Consider the following 19,490-nt stretch of genomic DNA (forward strand, 5'->3'; position numbering starts at 1 on the left):
GCTCTGAGCAACAGCGGTTCGAGTCCAGCCCGAGCTGAGCAGCCGCTGAACTGCCAACAGGTAGCAAGATGGCTCAGCTAAAAAAAAAAAAAAAAGTGAAATAGATGTGTGTTGTATTTTAAGAAAACGTTTCCAGTCAGGAGATAGGTCTGAACTAAAGATAAAATTAGACCCCTTCAAGTGTGTGTTGACTTCATTTAATAAACATTAAATTATTAATTACATCTCAGTTATTAGACTACTATATTTTACTTAAGCCATTTCTTTGGATTTCATGGTAATTGAGGTTCAGATAAACTACACTGGCCTTTGCAGTATATGTAGGAAAGGGATTGAGAGAAAATTAATAAGCAAATGAAATTGCAAAGGGATGTTTAACATCCTTTTAGAGAATTGTTACAAGTTCTCCCTCCACAAGCAGCTCTTAATAATCTAGGTGTGTTAATTACAGATGTACCTTTTCTCTTCAACGAAGTCGGCAGCCCTTTTCCAGCCCTTATCAGGAAAAAATGAGAACTTTTCTAACAAGAAATCTACAGGGTTAATTTCTGGTGCTTTTTACCAGAAGTGTGTCAGCAGTGACATAGTTTAAAGGCACGAGTGGCAAAAAGAAACTTGGCCAACTACAAATGATAACAGGTAACATTAATTAATGTTCCTACAGTGCTTTACCATTTACCAAGACATTTTGAACATATTCTATGATTCCATTCATTCAGTGAATGCATTTGACAGCCTTCTACATTCTAGGTCCTAGAAATTGTGAAAAAGTCCCCCCCTGTTGAAGCTTGCCATGAGCTGCACAACACCCTAGGGAAATATGTAGATCAAGTTCTATTACCCGTCTTTACAGAGGAAGATGTTCTAAGGCTTAATTAAAACTTAGATTTACACCACTACTGTTCTAAGAATTTGGGGCCTCAGATGAAATTTTACCACTTTCTCAAAACTTTTCAAACCTCAGTACTTTAATACATGTTGTATCCTGAAATGTTGTCTTCGTAAATGTAATGAAATTCTGCAGTGGAAACTTTTGTATTTAAAAAATTTATTCTAGCACTCAGTCTAGTAACCATGTGTCTAGGAGACCCTTTTCATATTATGAAAGCACCCGTTACAGGTGGTCCATTATAAGTTACTGCTCTATGAGCCTGATAAATCTTTTGTCAACAGAATTACTGTGATATCTGAAATATATCAGTTAAAAATAAAAATTAAAAAAAAAACCTCATAATTAAAATACAATTAACTGCCTTTATTTTAAACTCTTAAAAATCTGACTTTTTACCATTTTCACTGAGTCACGTAATTATTGGAAATTACAGAGGTTTTACCATTTTGAAATTTAAAACAGCTTTTATAAATGGAAAATAGTTATTGTAACTTCTTTAAAAGGTAGGTAAGCCACATATGAATTCTCTTCAGAGTGGGGTTTTTTTTCTTCCTTGAGAAAATTTTTACATGGATTTTAAAAAATAAAGTAGGTATGGCACGGGACCCTTGTTTTCCTCGTTAGCTCTCTGGTAACTTGCTGTGACTGTTGGAAGATAATATTCATGTAGCAGGATGCTAGGTGGGAACCTTCCTGTAGGTACTAAGTACCACACATTCTGAAGAGAAAGCTACACCCTGGTTGAGGTTTACCGAAAGTGGGTAGGCCTGCCCTGCCTGTCAGAGACCAGTCCATATAGCAGAAGATTGGTGCTGAGGAAATACAGAATTGTCTAAGCCCCTGTGGAAAGAGCTGAAGCTTTTCCTCCCTTCCCATGGAAGAAGTGAATGGCTGTGTCCTTATGCACTGCAAGCCTAGTGAGAACGCCAAGAGGAACGGTTGTCCATACTGGGGGTGCCTGCCGGAGAGGAAACTGGCGTTTCTTTCCACAGTTGGACTTTTGGCAGACACATGTACATAGCACCAACCTGATCTGAAGCATAGAGAATTAGAAAGAGATATCCTGGCAGGGAGGGGGAGTGGTCACCGAGCAGCCTGCCTTGCATGGCAAGGATGTGTCCATGTGATTCGAGTGGACTTGCAGAGGGAGGATAGGCACGTGCACAGGGAGGGCTGAGTGCAGGAAGTCAAGCTAGAGCCAGGTCTCTCACACCAGGAACGGTGCGGTGGGGGCCGCCTCCACACCCCAGCAAAGCCCTCCAGAGAACCCACTTAGATACGGTACAACCCGGGGCAGGGCAGCTTCTACAAGAGGGCATCAGAGGCCAAGTTAGTGTTATACTGAGTACCAGTGACAACCATCAGAGACAACTCGGAGACTGCCATTTAAAAAGAAGCCCTTGTCGGGATTTCTGATCAAGATGGCGGAGTAGGTAAACTCTGTGCCTACCTTCTCTCATGACCACATCAAAATTACAACTACACTACAGCACAGCCAATGTTGAGAATCGCCTGAAATCTAGCTGAACTTAAGCCCTACAACTACGGACATACAGAAGGAGCCATCTTGAGACTGGTAAGAGGGGGCTGAGATGCGGAAAGGGCTGGTCCCACACATGTGTTTGTTCAAAATCAGGAGGGATATCTCAGCTGCAGAGATCCCTTTAGAGGAGCAAGGGGTCCCAGCCCCACAGCACACTTCCCAAACCAGGGTTTCAGTGCCAGGAAGTGAAAACCAGCAAAGACTATGGCTGAGTGAGATGAGGGCAGATGCAGTCCTAGGGGCTCCTCTTAAAGGGCCCTCACATAGACTTTCTCGCTGACAGACTCACTTATTCTGAGCTCAAGTGCTGGGGCAGCAGATAGAAAGGCTTCAGGGACATACAGGGAGGAACCAAGTTGTCTGGCCTCAGGGTGAGAGCTGGAGGGGCAGCTTTCTCTCAGTCTGAGGAGCTGGCAGAAGCCATTGTTTCTTTGTTGAGCCCGCCTTCTCCCGGCATGCAGATGCAGGCAGACGCCATGTCTGAGTCCCCATCAACCTTGCTAACACCGTTCATTTATTCCGCCCCAGTGATGATGAGACACCATCCCACCAAATTTTGGGCCCACCTAAGCCGCTTCCAGTGGCTTTTCCATACAAATGGCCTATCTTAGCTCATGCTGCAGACTTTCCTAAAAATCTCTCAAAGGTTTACAAAACCCAAACAAACAGCATATGATTTCATTGTGTTCCATACTTCTGGCTGAGCAGCCCTAACTAAGCCTGGCACTAGCAACAGCCAGCCTTGATTTGTGGCTTGGTCTCTCAGGGCACAGCATGGGTAGAAAATATCTGCAGATTGGTTTCTGGCTCATGCCAGGTGGCCCTGGGCAGGGCACGGGTTGTGGCTGAACTTGGTCTGCAATGGGTCCCTTCCCAGGAGGCCCCAGGGCTATCACGCCTAGTGACCAACTTCAGAGCATCAGTGGCCACCTCTGAGGACAACACACCCAGAGGGCAGACTGGGCAGGCACAAAGTCGTACTAAAGCAAATCCTGCTCCATAGGGTCAACCCCTGCACGAAAGTTCCTCCACTGTAGTCACGGCCCATCCTCACAATCAGTGAGCCCAGGGTCAGTCCCTCCCATTGATGTGCCAATAGCAATCTAGGCTCAACTACAGTAGGAGGGCACACACAACCCACACAAGGGACACACCTGGAGCACCCAGCTCGGGTAACCAGGGAGACTGTGTCATGGCCCCACAGGACAACAATGACTACATAAGGCCACTCTACCAAGACTGGGAGACATAACAGCCCTACCTAATACATAGAAACAAAAACAGGGAGGCACCAAAATGGGGAGACAAAGAAACATGTCCCAAATGAAAGAACAGAAAAAAAGCCCAGAAAAATAACAAAACAAATTGTAGACAAGCAATCTATTAAACCCAGAGTTCATAACACTAGTTATAAGGTTGCTCAGTGATCTCAGGGAGAACTTCAACAAAGAGACAGGAAACATAAAAGTAGAGGTAGAAAACATAAAAAAGAACCAGTCAAAAATAAAGAATACAATAACTGAAATGAATATATTAGAGGGAATTAGCAATAGATTAGATGAAGCAGAGGATCAAATCAGCAATTTAGAAGATAAGGTAGCAAAAAAACACCCAATCAGAACAACAAAAAGAAAAAAGAATCTAAAAAAATGAGAGTTTAAGGGGCCTCTGGGACAACATCAGGCACATCATAGGGGTACCAGAAGGAGAAGAAAGAGAACAGAGAATTGAAAACCTATTTGAAGAAATAGTGACATAAAATTTCCTTAATCTGGTGAAGGAAGTGGATAGTCAAGCCCGGGAAGCACAGAGAGTCCCGAACAAGATGAACCCAAGTAGGCCCACACCAAGATACATCATAATGAAAATGTCAAAGTTAAAGAAAGAGTATTAAAAGCAGCAAGAGAAAAGCAGCTGGTTACCTACAAGGGAGCTCCCATCAGTCTCTTAGCTGATTTTTCAACAGAAACTTTGCAGGCCAGAAGGGATTGGCACAAAATACTCAAAGTGAGGAAAAGCAAAGACCTACAATTAAGATTACTCAATCCAGCAGGGCTATAGAATCGAAAGACAGATAGATCCGCCCAGACAAGAAAAAGTTAGGGGAGTTTATCACCCCCTATCCAGTATTACAAGGAATGTTAGAGGAACTTATATAAGGAGAAGAAGAAAAAAAATTTAAAACTATGAATAATAAAATGACAACAACTACATATCTATCAACAATTACTTTAGGTTTAAATGGATTAAATGTTCCAAGAAATAGCGTGGCTGAATGGATAAGAAAACAAGACCCTTACATATGCTGCCTACAAGAGACTCACTTCAGATCAAAAGACACAACAGACTGAAAGTAAAGAGGTGGAAAAAGTTATTTCATGAAAATGGAAATAAAAACAAAGCTGGAGTAGCAATACTTACATCAGACAAAACAGACTTTAAAACAAAGGCTATAACAAGAGACCAACCACTTCTGGGTATTTATTCGAAGAAATCCAAAACACTACTTCGACGGGATGTGTGCATCCACATGTTCATTGCAGCATGGTTTGCAATGGCCGAGATGTGGAGGCAGCCTGGGTGTTCCTGAATGAACAAATGGATAAAGAAGAGGTGGTACATATACAATGGAATATTACCCAGCCATAAAAAGGAATGAAATCTTGCCATCTGCAACAACATGGATGGACCTAAAGGGTATTGTGCTGAGTGTAGTATGTCAGAGAAAGCAAATGTCATCTGATTTCACTTATAAGTAGAATCTAAAGAACAAAATAAACAAACAAAACAGAAACAAGGTCATAATACAGAGAACATTTTATGGTTGCAAGATGGGAGGGGGATTGACAATGGGTGAAAAAGGTGAAGGAATTAAGTAAAAGTTGGTTGTTACACAGTATTTATGGGGATATAGGGTATAGCATAAGGAATATAGTCAATATGATTATTGTAACAATTATGTATGGTGTCAAAAGGGTACTAGATTTGTTGGGGTGATAGATGGGAGAGGGTTGGAGGGCAGGGTGAAAAAGGTGAAGGGATTAAGAAGTACAAATTGGCAATTACAAAATAGTCATGTAAAGTACAGCATAGGGAAATATAGTCAGTAATATTTTAATAACTATGTATGGTGCCAGGTGGGTACTAGACTAGTCAGGGGGATCACTTCTTAAATTATATAAATGTCTAACCACTTTGCTGTACCCCTGAAATTAATATAAAATAATATTGAATGTCAACTGTAATTGAAAAATTAAAACAGGGAGGAATGGTGAAGGGGAATAAGAAGCTCAGATTTCCAGGTATAAAACAAATGAGTCATGGAGATGTATTGCACAGCATGGGGAATATTGTCAATAATAAATACTGTGATAGCGTGCTACGGTGTCAGATGGTGATCCCACTAAAGCATGGAGTTGATATATTTAAATGAAATGGCAGCTATTGGAGACCCGGCTGGGGAGATAATGGGCCCAAGACTTAACTTGCTAGAGATTTAATTTTTGAAAAGTAAGAAGAGGAAGATGGCCCTGTGGAGAAGGTAACCCGCAGTTTAGAGAGTGCTGTGGGAAGAGCTGGTTCCAGTGGAAGGTGGTGGGAGGTGCCTTTTGGTCAAACCCTGGGGATCTTTCTTATTTAACAGAATGCCAGTTACCTGACAGTCTGTCCCCAGCAAGCCATCCAGATGACAAAAGGGATGGAAAGCAAAGATGTAGGTGTGTGTGCGATGCCGTTGTAACTAGAGTGAGACGTTCAATCTCTAGTGAGCATTTCTGGGAGGGTGAAGGTGGAGGAAACCTTTAGCCAGGGAGAAACTTTCTTTTCCTTAATTTTTTTGCCAATGATATTATTCTTTGCTGGGTTTCTAAACCCAGTTGTGGTTATGTTCTTATCGCCTTCCTGCACTGATCTTTGTACGATCTCTTTGTGAATTCTGGGGACGTTCTTAGCACTTGCTGAATAAGTTTAGGCGCTCTGCCATTTTCTGCGATTCAATTTCACGGTGTCTTTTTAGAATGATGGGATTCAGGGGAAGAGCACTGTGAAGGTCAGCCAGGAGGCTAGTCCCTTTCTTTGGTGGTTTCTACTATAACTCCTGGGTGGGAGGTGTTGGTTAGTTTGGCATTTGGTCCAAAGCAAATATTATTGCCTTTTAATAATTGTTAGTTATTAGATTGGTAATGGTGTGGTAGAGAGAGCAAATTACGGAGCCGATTCATTAGGTGCAAAAGTGCTGTTCCCCGAAGTTTCTGCTTGAATAATGGAACTGAGCTCCCCCACCTCCCTGCTCCAGCCTCCCTCTGGCCACCTCCACCACCACACACTCCCACTGCTGGGTGGCAAACTGACACGTTTCCCCTTGTTAACTACTGTTTTGACCTTGAGAAGTCTGGAGGGAAAACTATCTCCTAGGTTTATCAAATGGAGCAATGACCGAATTAGGAAAGTCATTTTATTGCATCGTTTGCTCATGGTCATGTGAAGATAAGCAAATGTAAATGTTTGACCTGTGTTGAAGGTTTGTTCCCTATCTTTCTTGAACCTCATGAAAATATTGATCTTCTGAAATGAATGATGTGAAGAGGGAAGGTATTTCCATTCTCTTCGGCAAATGTAAAACACAGCTCACTTCTTCCAGCGTGATTGGTAATTTCCCTTGATATAAAACTAATGCATAAATGGTCTTTCTATTCTAGCCAACCCAAAATGTTTGTAAGCAAAAGAATGGCTTGACAGTCAATGATTAAACCCTTGGGCATTTTTTGAGCTTTTTTTTTTTTCAAGAAATGTGCTTCTTTGCTTTTTATTATTTTCCTCCTTCTCTTCCTTGATGCTACCTTGGTAGCTGCCATGTTTTAAATATTGACAAGATAAGATAGTTTTCTGTTTATATCAGCAGTCGTCTGTCTGTGAGATATGGACGAATCAGAACGCGGGATTTCCTTTCTCAGCCATCCATCAGGTTCATAATGTAAGGTTACAAATGGTTATTTACTCGTCCTGAACTTGCGCTATGTAATGTGTTGCAAAGTGTTGTCAATAGCCATAGGAGGTATGTCCTGGCAATGCAGAAAATTTGTGGTGTCTAATGACTCCTGAGATTTTTTTTTTGTCTATTATTACTTCATTCACTGTGCCTTGTGACTATTGACGTGCAAACATTGTCCTAAAATGAAAAACATACTTGGTTTTGAAATCCACAGTTAAAATCTGTCCCATGTGAGTTTTGGTTTTCATCCCAGGTGTCTGTGTTAACTTGCTTTTTCAGGAAGAAGGAAAAGGGTAAATTGATATATATACACATGTATATATCAGTGTTTTTCTTCCCCATTTTGTACCTCCCTGTGTCCATGGACTATTCAAGCCATTGTGTCTAACAGTTCTCAAAGGTTCATATGCTTTACTCGTGAGAAACATTTGAGTATGATTTGCATGATATTCTGTATAAATTTTATGCAAATGTGGGAGGAGGGTAGCCAGGAGAGGCACAATTACAGCTAAAAGTGGTTCTCAGCCTTTTCCATTTGACAGTACTGAATTGATCTTTGGAACGTGCTTGAAACCGTGACCTATTTTTACTCTGAGCTGCTAAATATTCAAATGTTCACATATCTACTAACCAATGTCACCACAATAAATTTAATAACAAAAAATTTTTAATGTTCACATTTCACCTTTGCATTCTTTTTTAAAAAATCATTTTTGTTTGGAAAGTAAACATTTTAATGTCTGGTTTTTTTCGTGTCGTATTTTAAAATACAATCCTATTTTCACATCCTGTTAAATTTTTCCCATTGGATGGCCTGCTGTCTGAGAGGTTGAGACATTTGGTTGAGAATCACTAAGCAGAGCTCCAGGGGCAGCATGTGAAGGGCCTCTCTTGGGATGTCACATCAGGCACGCCCCTCCTCCCTTGCATGGGACTTCTGGCTCCTGGGGACCGTGGGGCAGATTCATTGCCTAGTGCTGGTGCTCCAGTGACCCAGCAGTTCCTCCTGAACCTGTAAACGCTAACCAGTGCTCTTTGTGTTCTGAAGTGGCCATCTCTGCTCTTTATCATCAAAGGGAACACATTTAGTATAACCAACTGCATTTGACCAAACTAGCGTTCTTCATTCTTGAAGATTTTTTTAAAGGAACTACCACAGCATCCTGCTTTCATGTGTGTGTGCAAATGTTTGTAGGAGGCTTTTCTTTACATTCATATCCAGATATCTGTATGTGCATCGTTATAAGCATAGAGCTATCGGCAACATTCATTCCTCAAAGCCGTAGCGATCACAGAAAGTAAATGTAATCACATAGATCTTATGTGTGTTTGTTTGGGGAGCCCATCTCTGATATTTGTCAGAATCACTGAAAGGGAAACCTTAAAATGATAATAGTCATTTAAAATCATTTAACTTTTTCATTAAGTGTTCTGAAGAAAAGGATAATGTTTGTTAATATGCAAATCTAAATTTATAGGCAGGTAGGTGGGAGCCGTTCCCAGTAGAAAAGATTTAAAAGCTTCTATTTGAAAAAAATCAATTAAATCCTAATTTTAAAACATTTTTAAAAGTAATACAAGATTTGGAAAATACCGTACCTTTCTGTTCATATTAGAAAGCTAAGTCATAACCATGGTTTTATTTACTGACATCCCTAGGATACGTTTTCCTCAAGAAGAAAATAAGAATATAGACCACATTTCCCCTTTGTGTTCTCAAAGCTTATAGAATGTATAATATCTTCAGTTTTCCGTTTTAGGGGAGAGAGCTATACAATATGACGTTTTAGCGTTAGCCTTAGGTATCTGGTGCATATGAACTAAAACCATGCAGTTTTACCACCTTTTGAAATAATACAAAGCTAAAAGCTGCATTTTGGACTCTGCCATCCAATAAAAATCTATAGAATTTGAATTTTTTTTCCTCTTTAATAACTAAATTCAGCTAGTGGTTTTATGTTTTTCAGCTGGTATGGTATAAGACATTTAATTACATCATATTAGGTACAACCCAATTGTAATCCTTCAAACTCAGCCAGGCTATAAATTTCCATTCGGCAGTTGGTAAATAACCTGTTAAACAGAATCCAGTCGCTATTTAAAACTCCAATCTCAAATTAAGCTTTTTCTTTATAGGGGAAGGTTAATTTTTATTTGAGCTTGGAGGGATAGTTAATGATGTACATTTTCCTCTGTTTAATCAATATACCCTAAAGGAAATAAATACATACATACCAAGTAAGTGAGATTTTTAAGCCATGACCAAATTATTGGAATTCTAAGATCATTCAATACATAAACCTAAAGGTAACGTTTTCTCTAAGTATTTCAAGCTCTAAAGAGGTAGCCTGAAGACATTTAGTAAGAGGGGCTTGAATCATTTTAATTTTTCTTCTGTAATTACTTAAGCCTTTTAAAAGTACTGCCAATCAATAATAATTCAAAATATGACAGAATTTACCCCAAACTTCTCCTATTTTTTTATTCTAATTAAATGTTATTGCTTCATTGTTACCCATGTTTAGATCTACTTTTCATTAAAGATAAGGATTGATTATAAACCATTATTTGAGGCAAAAGAACTTTTAGATCCATTGACTTTTATTTCATGTTTAATAAACATTTTTAACTGGAAAATTATTAAATTAATTTTTTTTCATTTACCTGAAAAAATATAGGTATTATCTGGATATGAATACACTATTTAAATAGACCTAATACTGGGCTTCACAATTTAAATTTATTTTAGGCAAAGAAAAAAAAAACCTATTTGCTTTTGGCCTCTTTTGCTACTCCATGTAGTCACTAGTCTAGCTAGCTCCTCCTAACTCATTCCTGCTGTAATTCAGCCACCAGGAGAGGTGAGACCTAAAGCACCCTTGTTCTCTGAACTCTTGTTTTTATTGTCAATCAACCAGGTGAAGCTGAATCCCATCCAAGGGCCAAGGCCATATGTACATGTCCTTTATAATAGTGTAATTAATGCCAAGTCATTCATTCCCATTAAATTAATTCCAAAGAGAAAAATCGACATGTACAAGCTGAGTCTTCTAAATAGTCTTAGATCTAAGGTTAAAAAAAAAAAAAGCTGATGAGTTTCCAGGGAGAAAAGAAATTTACTTCCTTATAAATTCAATCCTAAGAACACGTTTCCCTCTGTTTGAAAACGAGTTTCTGGAAATACCACTCAGTATGACAAAACTCAATTTCTATTTCCAGAAAGGTAGATTCAATCAAGGTAGGGAATTTAAAAATATTTGAACTGGAGCAGTGTTTCAAGGCCAGAAAGAAAATAAAGTAAGGATTATGTTTCTCTACCCTATAATCATCTTCCCCGTACACGTAGGGGAAGCCTTGTGAGTTCACGTGATTCAAAGCAGGCGGTTTGTGATTTCTGGATAAAGTGGAGTCAGAGGAGAGCAGATGATGGTGCTGCCTAAACAAAGCTAAATGGATGTGCCACTGATTTCTTCAAGTGGTTATCTAATAAGAGATCGTATGATTTCCAAATGGAGGTGGTTTGTTATTCCCAAAATGGCTGCTATGACTGATGTGGATGGTGTAAATATTTGGATCAGCATTTGGCTGTAGTTCTGCTTTAAGTGTATGGAACTCACTTTGAAGTTTAATTATAAAAGTGCCTGAGTTAATTCAACTATTAGAGAATGAGTTTGCGTATGATTTGCATGCTTAATGTACTAACACCTGAAATGTCCCTGTAACCTCAGCTTCACCCCACTGCCCCCTCCCCCAGCCCTATTTCCAACCCTTGCCCGACAACCCCTGGTGCTCCCAGCTCCTGCCATGTCTGTTTAGGCTGTTTTGAAAACTGCCTGTTGAGCTCGGCCAAGGTACCTCAGCTAAACTATGACAGGGCTAACGTGAAGATCTGATGCTTGGTTTGTGTTGTTACATCAGCAGATGCTGGATCGAAGGATCTTTTGATGTCAGCCAGCTCCTTTTGTATCATTCCACGGAGTTGCGTGCAAACTTCTGTTGTTCTGTTAACAGTGTTACCTGTGACTTCAGTGTACAACGCCTGTTCGCTATGTTGTTGTTGCTTTTTGGGGGGGGGGGAGTGAGGGAGGGCAGGGAGAAAGAGGAAGAAAGTTAATGGGGGAGATTAGAGGATGATTTGCTAGATTTGGGGAGAACTTTTAGTTAAAAACTCACAGCTACATGTTTCCAGAGTTGTAACTATTATCACTTAAAGGTTATTACACTGAGCCTCAAAAAAAAAATATATATATATATTGAAATCCACATAGCCTACATTTTGAATTTTATACTAGTTTTTCTTTTTAGAGCAAATCACGGCCAGTTGAAATGAAGACTTGGAAACATAATAAAGATCCAAATGTTTGAGGAAGAAGGAAAAGAAAAGCTCAAAATAGGAAGTCAGAGGAAAACTTAATTTTAAAATTAATTGCAGTCAGTTGTTTTTACCAAATAAAAATTCATATAAATATTAAAACTCAAGAATGAGTCATGGATGGATCAGAAAGCAGACAAAAATGCTAAAATAGAATATCCCAGGTAGAGTCGTAACAATATCAGCAGTCGATAGAAGAACCAAGCCATATGCAAGTTACAGCAACTAGAAGAAAACTAGCTTACTGAGAAGCTCAGAATAGAGCATGAGAGAGGAGCTAGAGGGGTTCTGATGGGTCACACACTCCAGTGAGAAGCCAAGGAGATAGCATGATACAAGCTTTGCTCTTCCCGTGATTGGGGTGACCGTCTTAAAGAGAAAGGCTTCGGGCTTTCTGCCTCTGTGAAAAGGCCCGTTCATTCCTGAGGGGCTCTAGAATTTTCTTCTGGTTTTTCAAAGCCAGCTAGAAACTTCCAGAAGGCAAAGCCTATGCCTAACACTTTTCAGCATTGACAGCCACCTCATATGCCACCTAATATAAGTCCAAGCTGTACAGAGAAAATTGGCATGCTAGTCCTCTTCCCCAAAACACACATCTTATAGAAGCTATTTCTGGAGAACTGTGGTTATTAACCATTTGGGGGTTTCTGTATCCTTTCAGAGAATTTAGTGAAAGTTATGGACTTCCTTTTTCCCAAAAAAACATACATCTACATCCACAATTTTACATTCTTATCCTAGACCCCTTGAAAATCCTACTTAAGAAACCCTGCAGTGTCAACCCATTTGCTAGTACCTTCATAGAACTTGGTCTCTAACCAAGGTTTTCCTTGGTTTTGAAGCTCATGAGACTGTTTTATATTCTTTCAACTCCTGAGAAAGGTTATTTCTCATAATTCTGTAAGACCAGCCAAATCCAGGGTAGAAAAGGGTGGCTTTGGAAATCTGCCAAATTGTCTAGTTTTTAGTTATGTCTATTTGAGAACTGAATCTTGAAAAATCAGGATCTTGACCAGGGAGAAGAGTAAGACATCTCCCCTGTGTGATACCTAATCAGACTAGAGCCCAGAAAAGACCTGCCGACACCGGCCTCTGATGTTCCAAATACTTACACTAAACCGGTACACAGGCAGACCGCATATTTTTGCACTTCACTTTACTGAGCGTCATGGATGTTGCGTTTTTTTACAAATTGAACGCAAGCCCTCCCACCAGCAAAAAAGATTACGACTCTCTTTATTGATATACTTTATTGCATTAGTCTGGAACCAAACCCACATTATCTATGAGGTATGCTTGTCGTAGTCAAACAGGTCAAGGCCAACCTCATGAAAAAAAAAAGATAAATAAAATAATGGATGGGATATCCCTCTGTGTTAGGTCTGCCTTAGTGGACATATGTGTTATATGATATCCCATCATAAGTGAATACGCTTGTATTTGTGAATCAGGATCCTTAAGTACACATGTCACATGTAACCAAACTTCGTATTTTGATGTTTAGTGCTCCTGAAAAGGGTAGCTGAGTACATCCAAAACAAGCACAGTGGCATTATAGCAATACAAATGAATTCAGGTGAGTGAAACTAGTTGTCCATTAGTAAATCTTTCTTCTACACTTGAATATCACACAGTACCTTCTCCCCAGAGATAAAATTATTCAAAGGACATGGTGCATGTCATATTTGGGAACTGAAATTTATGGAACTGAGCATTCAGAACAGAAAAGCAATTCAAACTAAAAAATTTCAAATGGTCAGGTTTAAAAACAGATAGAAAATTCTTTCAGAGATGGATGTTCTTTTCTGTTGTAACAGAAAATTATGAATCATTACACCATTTATTAATATCTTCTTGTTTTATTTTAAAATTACTTACCTTAGAGTATCATTCTAAAAATAGAAAAATTCAACTTCTTTCACACCTGAAAAATTAACTCAGCTTTGGAAAACATGGTAACACATATAAAACCGTAATAAGCAGTGAAAGTATTCATATACATATAATACGCACAAATGTATTTGCACATTTCATGCACAGGTGTATAAGGTGAACTCAGGCTAGCTATAGGGGATGAAATTTGCCTACTGCTCATGTTACCTCTAGAATAAATGTAATTTTTAGACAGGAGACTGGGGAGAACCTTCCATTACCTTGCGACCTCCAAATGAAGCTACAGCCTCAACTCCAGTACAGTACTGGCAACACCACCCGGAGAAGCTCATCTTCCAGTCGTGTGATTACAAGGCTTTTGTAAGTGACCCTGAATTCAGTATTTTGGTGTAAGCAGGGATAGGTGGTATATTTCTGGTTTCTTTACTTTCATATTGAAAATATACCAGAATGTCCATCGTCTTAAGAGATTGTCCCCTTCTCTCTTTTTTTTTAAGTAGCCTTCTCTCCACCGAGAAAGTCCAGGTAGCTTTATGACCCTTTTAACCTTGTAAGCTTAAGGCCTGTTTTGCCTTCTTCTTATAGAGTTGTAAATGTTAAGTGAAATGTCATAAAGTGAAATCTTTACATGAGAATGGGTATAAATATAGCACAAACAGGCATTTCCATTCACCAGTGGTCTCAAAACCTTGGATCTATCGCATTATATAAATACGAGATTATTTTCATTATTGTCATTAGGTTTATATTCCTGAGTATTTTTTTTTAATAGGAGAGGGAATCAAGCTTAGCTGAGAACTGAGAGTGACCTGAACAGGTAAATGTTTAAAAGATTGACCATAGATTTGAAAGCAAGTGGCTGTCATGCCTACAGCAGGAAAAAGTGGCTGAACCCTTGGCAGCACGTTGAAATGGCCTCTCTTAAAAAGAAATGTTGCAATTAGGACAAACTTTCCTGATACCTTAAAAGTTAAGGATTTCACCAAGATCACTTTCCTTAATTAGACATGGGCATGCTGGTTATCTCATTGCCTTTTAGGCTTTTTTTTTCAGTTTGTGCTTGCTTATCTTGAAGCATTAGATTTATTTCAATAGCAATCTCCCCAAATCTGTAGAGTTGAAATGCCCCCTTCTTCCTCCAAAGTTCAAATGCCAAGCCCCTGAGACTTTCTGAGCATGCCTTTGACCAGGCTTTCTGCCACTATGTCCCTTGCACATCCTCTGCAGATCAGGGTCTTCCCGGGTCTGCAGGACAGGTTGCCAACCCTGTTTTTTGCAGAGTGCCAGGATCTCCTCGGTCACATCGGGCAAATAATTACTTTAATTCACTTAAAAAAAAAAAGACACATAGAGCTCTTTTTACTTTATTTTTTTAAGGAAATTAGAGAGGGGAAAATGACAAAAGGAAGCAACCCTGTTGAAGTTTCGAAAAGTTGAGGAGTCAATTAGGTAGAAAGGCAAAATAGACGGTTTGCTAAAAAAACAGTTTGCCCCCAGCCAGAACATGAAGCATGAGTGACGTTTTGTACCGAGGCAGGATTGATTCCCGTCACCTAACAGCAAAGGGGTTGGTGATTTCTGAGAAGAGAGTTGCTCATTCTCCTACCCCGTTCAGCCCTCCAGTGTCAGTTTCCACCAGGGCCTCAGCCTCGTCTGCTGTGGAACAACTTAGAATGACGTTCTCCCTCCCCGCACACGCCCATCCATTCTCAGGTGGACCAACCATCATAGGGCACACAGCTGTGAATAAAAAAACGTCCAGAATGGCATCTCTGCCTAAGAACAGCCTAACTTTAATTACCTATGCAGCCAACTAAGCCCAAATGGGGTGAGTGTTGCTCAGCTTCTCAGCTGTCTCATACAACCCTATAATTACATAGATGGTAGGGTGATTTATTTTTGCAGACATTGCTGCCTCAAAAAAAACAGGGAAAACATTTTTAGATGCCCCCATTTTGCAGTTAAATATGATTTGAAAGATGGCGTCTTTAGAAAATGCTGCAGTTTTATGATAAAGAGCAATTTGTAGCTTTCAGAACTGTGGTTGACTCGGCTGCGTTCTCTCTATAAATGCATTTATTTGTTAGGATTAGTTACTGTTCGTTTTTACAAGTTGTGCAACAACTTACAGCCAGGAAACCTAGCCAGTAGTACTTCCACCGTTTGTTTTTAAATCGCTACTCATATTTATACCTTGTTTTTCATAAACCATTGAATTTTTTTGTATTTTAGTATCTAGGTTCTATGCTGATAAAAGAGCTCAGGGGGACAGAATCAACCCAGGATGCTTGTGCAAAAATGCGGGTGAGTTTGCCAAATGATTGTATTCCTAGTCGCTGAAATACTAAATACTGGGTATGGATACAAATTGCCACTTTAAAATTACTATTTTCTTCATCTGTTGGTCTGCTAAATCACATTGGTGTTACATGAAACGGTGCTAGGGCTTTGTTCATGTTTATACTGGAGCTTATCTCACTGTGGTTTGAGTTGATGTCTATTTGATATATTTATACCGTATTACATTTACTCTTATTTTTAAAGATCTAAAATTGTATATACATTGATCATTCTCCAGACTAGGATAAAAATGATCCTTAGTTTATCACAAGGAAATGTTTTAAGCACCCACTTGACAGTCTGAGAATACTGAAAAGACTGCCAATTAACTAAAAATGTTCAAATGCAGAAGTATTGAGAGCATATTATATAAAGCTAAAATTCTTTCTGAGGCTTAATTATTCTTTTTTTTATTTAGTATAAGAAACATGTTAAACTCTTTGAGTTGAATCTTGTAACAATACATGTTGACAAAAACAGCCATTCCAAACGCCTGTGATTGGTGACTGCTGGGTTCCTAGGAGCCTGTATGAGCCAAACCGAATCCCACTCATACTGCAAACCACGTTAGCTTTGTCTTTCGTGGTCCCTTATCCTTGCTTCCTCCACAGCAGAGGTATAGGGGTTATAGCGATATCTGACTGACAGTACAAATTAAGAATAGTGGACTTATTCCACGTAGCAACTAACTAGAGTCAAATTTAAGATCATTAGCAAATGAACTCTAACTTTATTTGTAGCCAGTAGACCTTGTCATTTATTTTATATGAACAGCTTTGTGTGGGAAATATTGAAAAGCATATAATTGAACTAAAACAGTTATAAAAGTAAACATGTAATACCCATGGCTCATAAAAGCTAAACCTGTGTGAATCTTCATGAAATTGAGACCTCAGCATGTGATCGCCGATTTAATATTTTGATCAGTTCAATAGGAGAAAGACTGAAACCATTATCCCTCTATTTGATGTAGAGTTCTACTTAAATTGTCAGTACCAATGAATATTTATTCCAGGTACTGTGTTTAGATGGGAAAAACCCTGATATGTGTCAGGAACTCTAAATTCTAGTTCTGTTGCTGCTTTCTTGGCTCAGGAGTGACTTTTTAGTCATAATAATAACTTAGTAGTTACCGTGCGCCAGCCTTCTGTGCTGAGTCCTGTGCATGTTTATCTTATTTAATATTTACCACAAACCTATGAGATTAGTATTATTATTATCCCCAGTTTACAGATGAAGAAACTGAGGCTTAGAGAGGTTAAATTGCTTTCCCCAGGTCACGTAGTGAATAACTTGCCAGTCTGGGACTAGAACTCAGGTCTGTCTGATGCCAGAGCCCAACCAAGCATTTAACTGCTACACCCTCTCTCTTCCCCGGCTTCTCCTGGGCCTCATTTTCTTACTTAGGAAATGAGAACGCTGGACTAGATGCCCTACAGGGTTCTTCCTGGTTTTATAATTCTGGAAATCTTGCATTCTAAATATATATCTGATCTAAATTATGTCACCAATGAACAATAGGAAAATGGGAACATTTTCAGTCATCGAACCTCATAAGAATTTTAAGCCATTCATGAACATAACCCTAAGAAATTAATTTGGCACTTCTGGTTTAGTACTATGAACTCAGTTATCTAAGTCCAGCCACTTCAGCGCTGTAATCAGCATAAATAGTGGGTAGAGCTCAGAGCACCATTTAAAATACACCCGATCTGTGATTTGAATTTCACTCAATTTCTTGAAATTAAATGGATCTGAAATTCCATTCTGATAGCAATAACAAAGCCATTTTAATAGTCTCAGTGGAGAATAATTTAGTTAAATACTTGTCTGTTGCTTCAAATGAAACAGAAACGACCATCTATTTAGAAGCATTTCTAAATTTCGCTGAGGCATTTTTCTGGTTTGCAGCCATTGGTATTTATTTTGAATAGTTTACATGAAAATAGGAACTTTATTGCTTCTTACAATATCACAAGTCCTTATTTCCCATCTACATTAAATAAATGTTAATCTCTGATACGGAAGCTAAAGCTGTACTCATGGGTTCACCACAGCCTTTCAGAGCCAGAGTGTGGGTTTGATCTGTTCCTGGGAACTATCAGATTGTGAATTAGAAGTCTCACCAACTCAAAATGGTGTGGATTTCAACTTGCAGTTAATTTTCGGTTTGAACCTCAAGTTGTTGTTTTCTCTGTTCTGGACATGGTGGCGTTTCAGCCAAAAGTCCCGGTGCAGTCAGGTCTTCCCACGGAAAATACTTCAGGACACAGATGATCTTGAAGGTTGATAGACAGTCATAGTAGGCCAAAGTTTTATAGATTAAAACTTCATCTGGCTTACTCTCTTAATTGGAAAAAAAAACAAAAAACAGTATGCATTTCAGCTGAAATTAAAGTTTCTTTCCCAGTAAGAAGTAAATCAGTGTGGTTCCATATTCTGAGAAATATTTATTTATACGTAGTTTGTTAACAAAGATAACTAAGATTTGGCTGCTGCTTTCACTGAGTTCACAGTCCAGTGGAGAAGTCCAGCATGTTAACATGAATCACCCCAAAGTAGCAGAAATATCATCATACAGGTGTCTTCATGTTGCCATCAACCTGAGGGGTTATCATAGATGATCCCAAAAATGAGACAGACCTGGTCTCCTAAACTCAGTGCATTAAAACTAACAACAGTTAACACTTGAGAGCTGTATGCCTGGCCCTGCACAAATGATTATATGCATTAATTCATTGAATTGTGAGGTAAGTATTGCCATTGTCCCCACTTTATACGTGGGGAAACAATGGCCAAGGAAAGTTATGTAACTTGCCCAGGGTCGCCCCGCCACTTGGTGGAACCAGGATTTGAACCTAGGCAGTTTAGCTGCACCCGCCTGAACCCCAGGCTGTACCACCTCTCTCATAAGCCACTGCAACCTTTATTGTCTTGAGTTTTAAAATAGCTGAAAAGAGGGCCGGCCGAGTGGCTCAGTTGGTTAAAAGCTCGCTCAAGAATGCAAGCTCTGAGCGACAGGGTCACCGGTTCGATTCCTGGCCCGAGCTGAGCTGCCGCTGAGCTGCCAACAGGTGGCAGGATGGCTCAGCTAAAAAAAATTAATAAATAAATAAAATAAAATAGCTGAAAATATAGTCCATGTATGCTGATAAAGAAATAGCTGTAGGCACCCTAAAGAGCTTGTAAGATTAGCACTGGCTAAATTCAGTCATTTAGTAGGTACAGCAATATGTAGAGATTTGGTGTATATTCCAGTGTGTTAACATAAATAAAAAATTTCAGGAGAGTTTTTATTGCATCCTTAGATACTGGAAAGTATTCATCTCTACAACACTAACTTGAACACATTCACTTTGCCCCAGCAGAAACTGAACAGGGTTTTCTCCTCTCAGAAACATTTGGAGTGTTTGATAGTCACAATTGGTTATTTTCTAAGTTATCTAAACCTGTTTATTCA

The 19,490-nt window shown here is 39.2% G+C and overlaps 1 protein-coding gene across 13 annotated transcripts in view; it reads left to right on the plus strand.

The window, feature by feature from the left end:
* Nucleotides 1–19,490, plus strand: part of ANKS1B (ankyrin repeat and sterile alpha motif domain containing 1B) — a 985,090-nt gene that overhangs the window by 896,784 nt on the left and 68,816 nt on the right. For 7 of the 13 annotated variants that reach the window (XM_019641710.1, XM_019641707.1, XM_019641711.1 and 4 more), the window contains 3 exons: nucleotides 7,333–7,407; nucleotides 13,922–14,050; nucleotides 15,923–15,994. In XM_019641710.1, coding sequence (XP_019497255.1) covers nucleotides 7,333–7,407; nucleotides 13,922–14,050; nucleotides 15,923–15,994 — 276 coding nt within the window. The remainder of the gene's footprint in view (nucleotides 1–7,332; nucleotides 7,408–13,921; nucleotides 14,051–15,922; nucleotides 15,995–19,490) is intronic. The other 6 variants (XM_019641706.1, XM_019641709.1, XM_019641715.1 and 3 more) reach the window with 2 other exon arrangements.

This window comes from Hipposideros armiger, unplaced genomic scaffold (assembly GCF_001890085.2).
Source record: "Hipposideros armiger isolate ML-2016 unplaced genomic scaffold, ASM189008v1 scaffold_63, whole genome shotgun sequence".
NCBI classification, from domain to species: domain Eukaryota; kingdom Metazoa; phylum Chordata; class Mammalia; order Chiroptera; family Hipposideridae; genus Hipposideros; species Hipposideros armiger.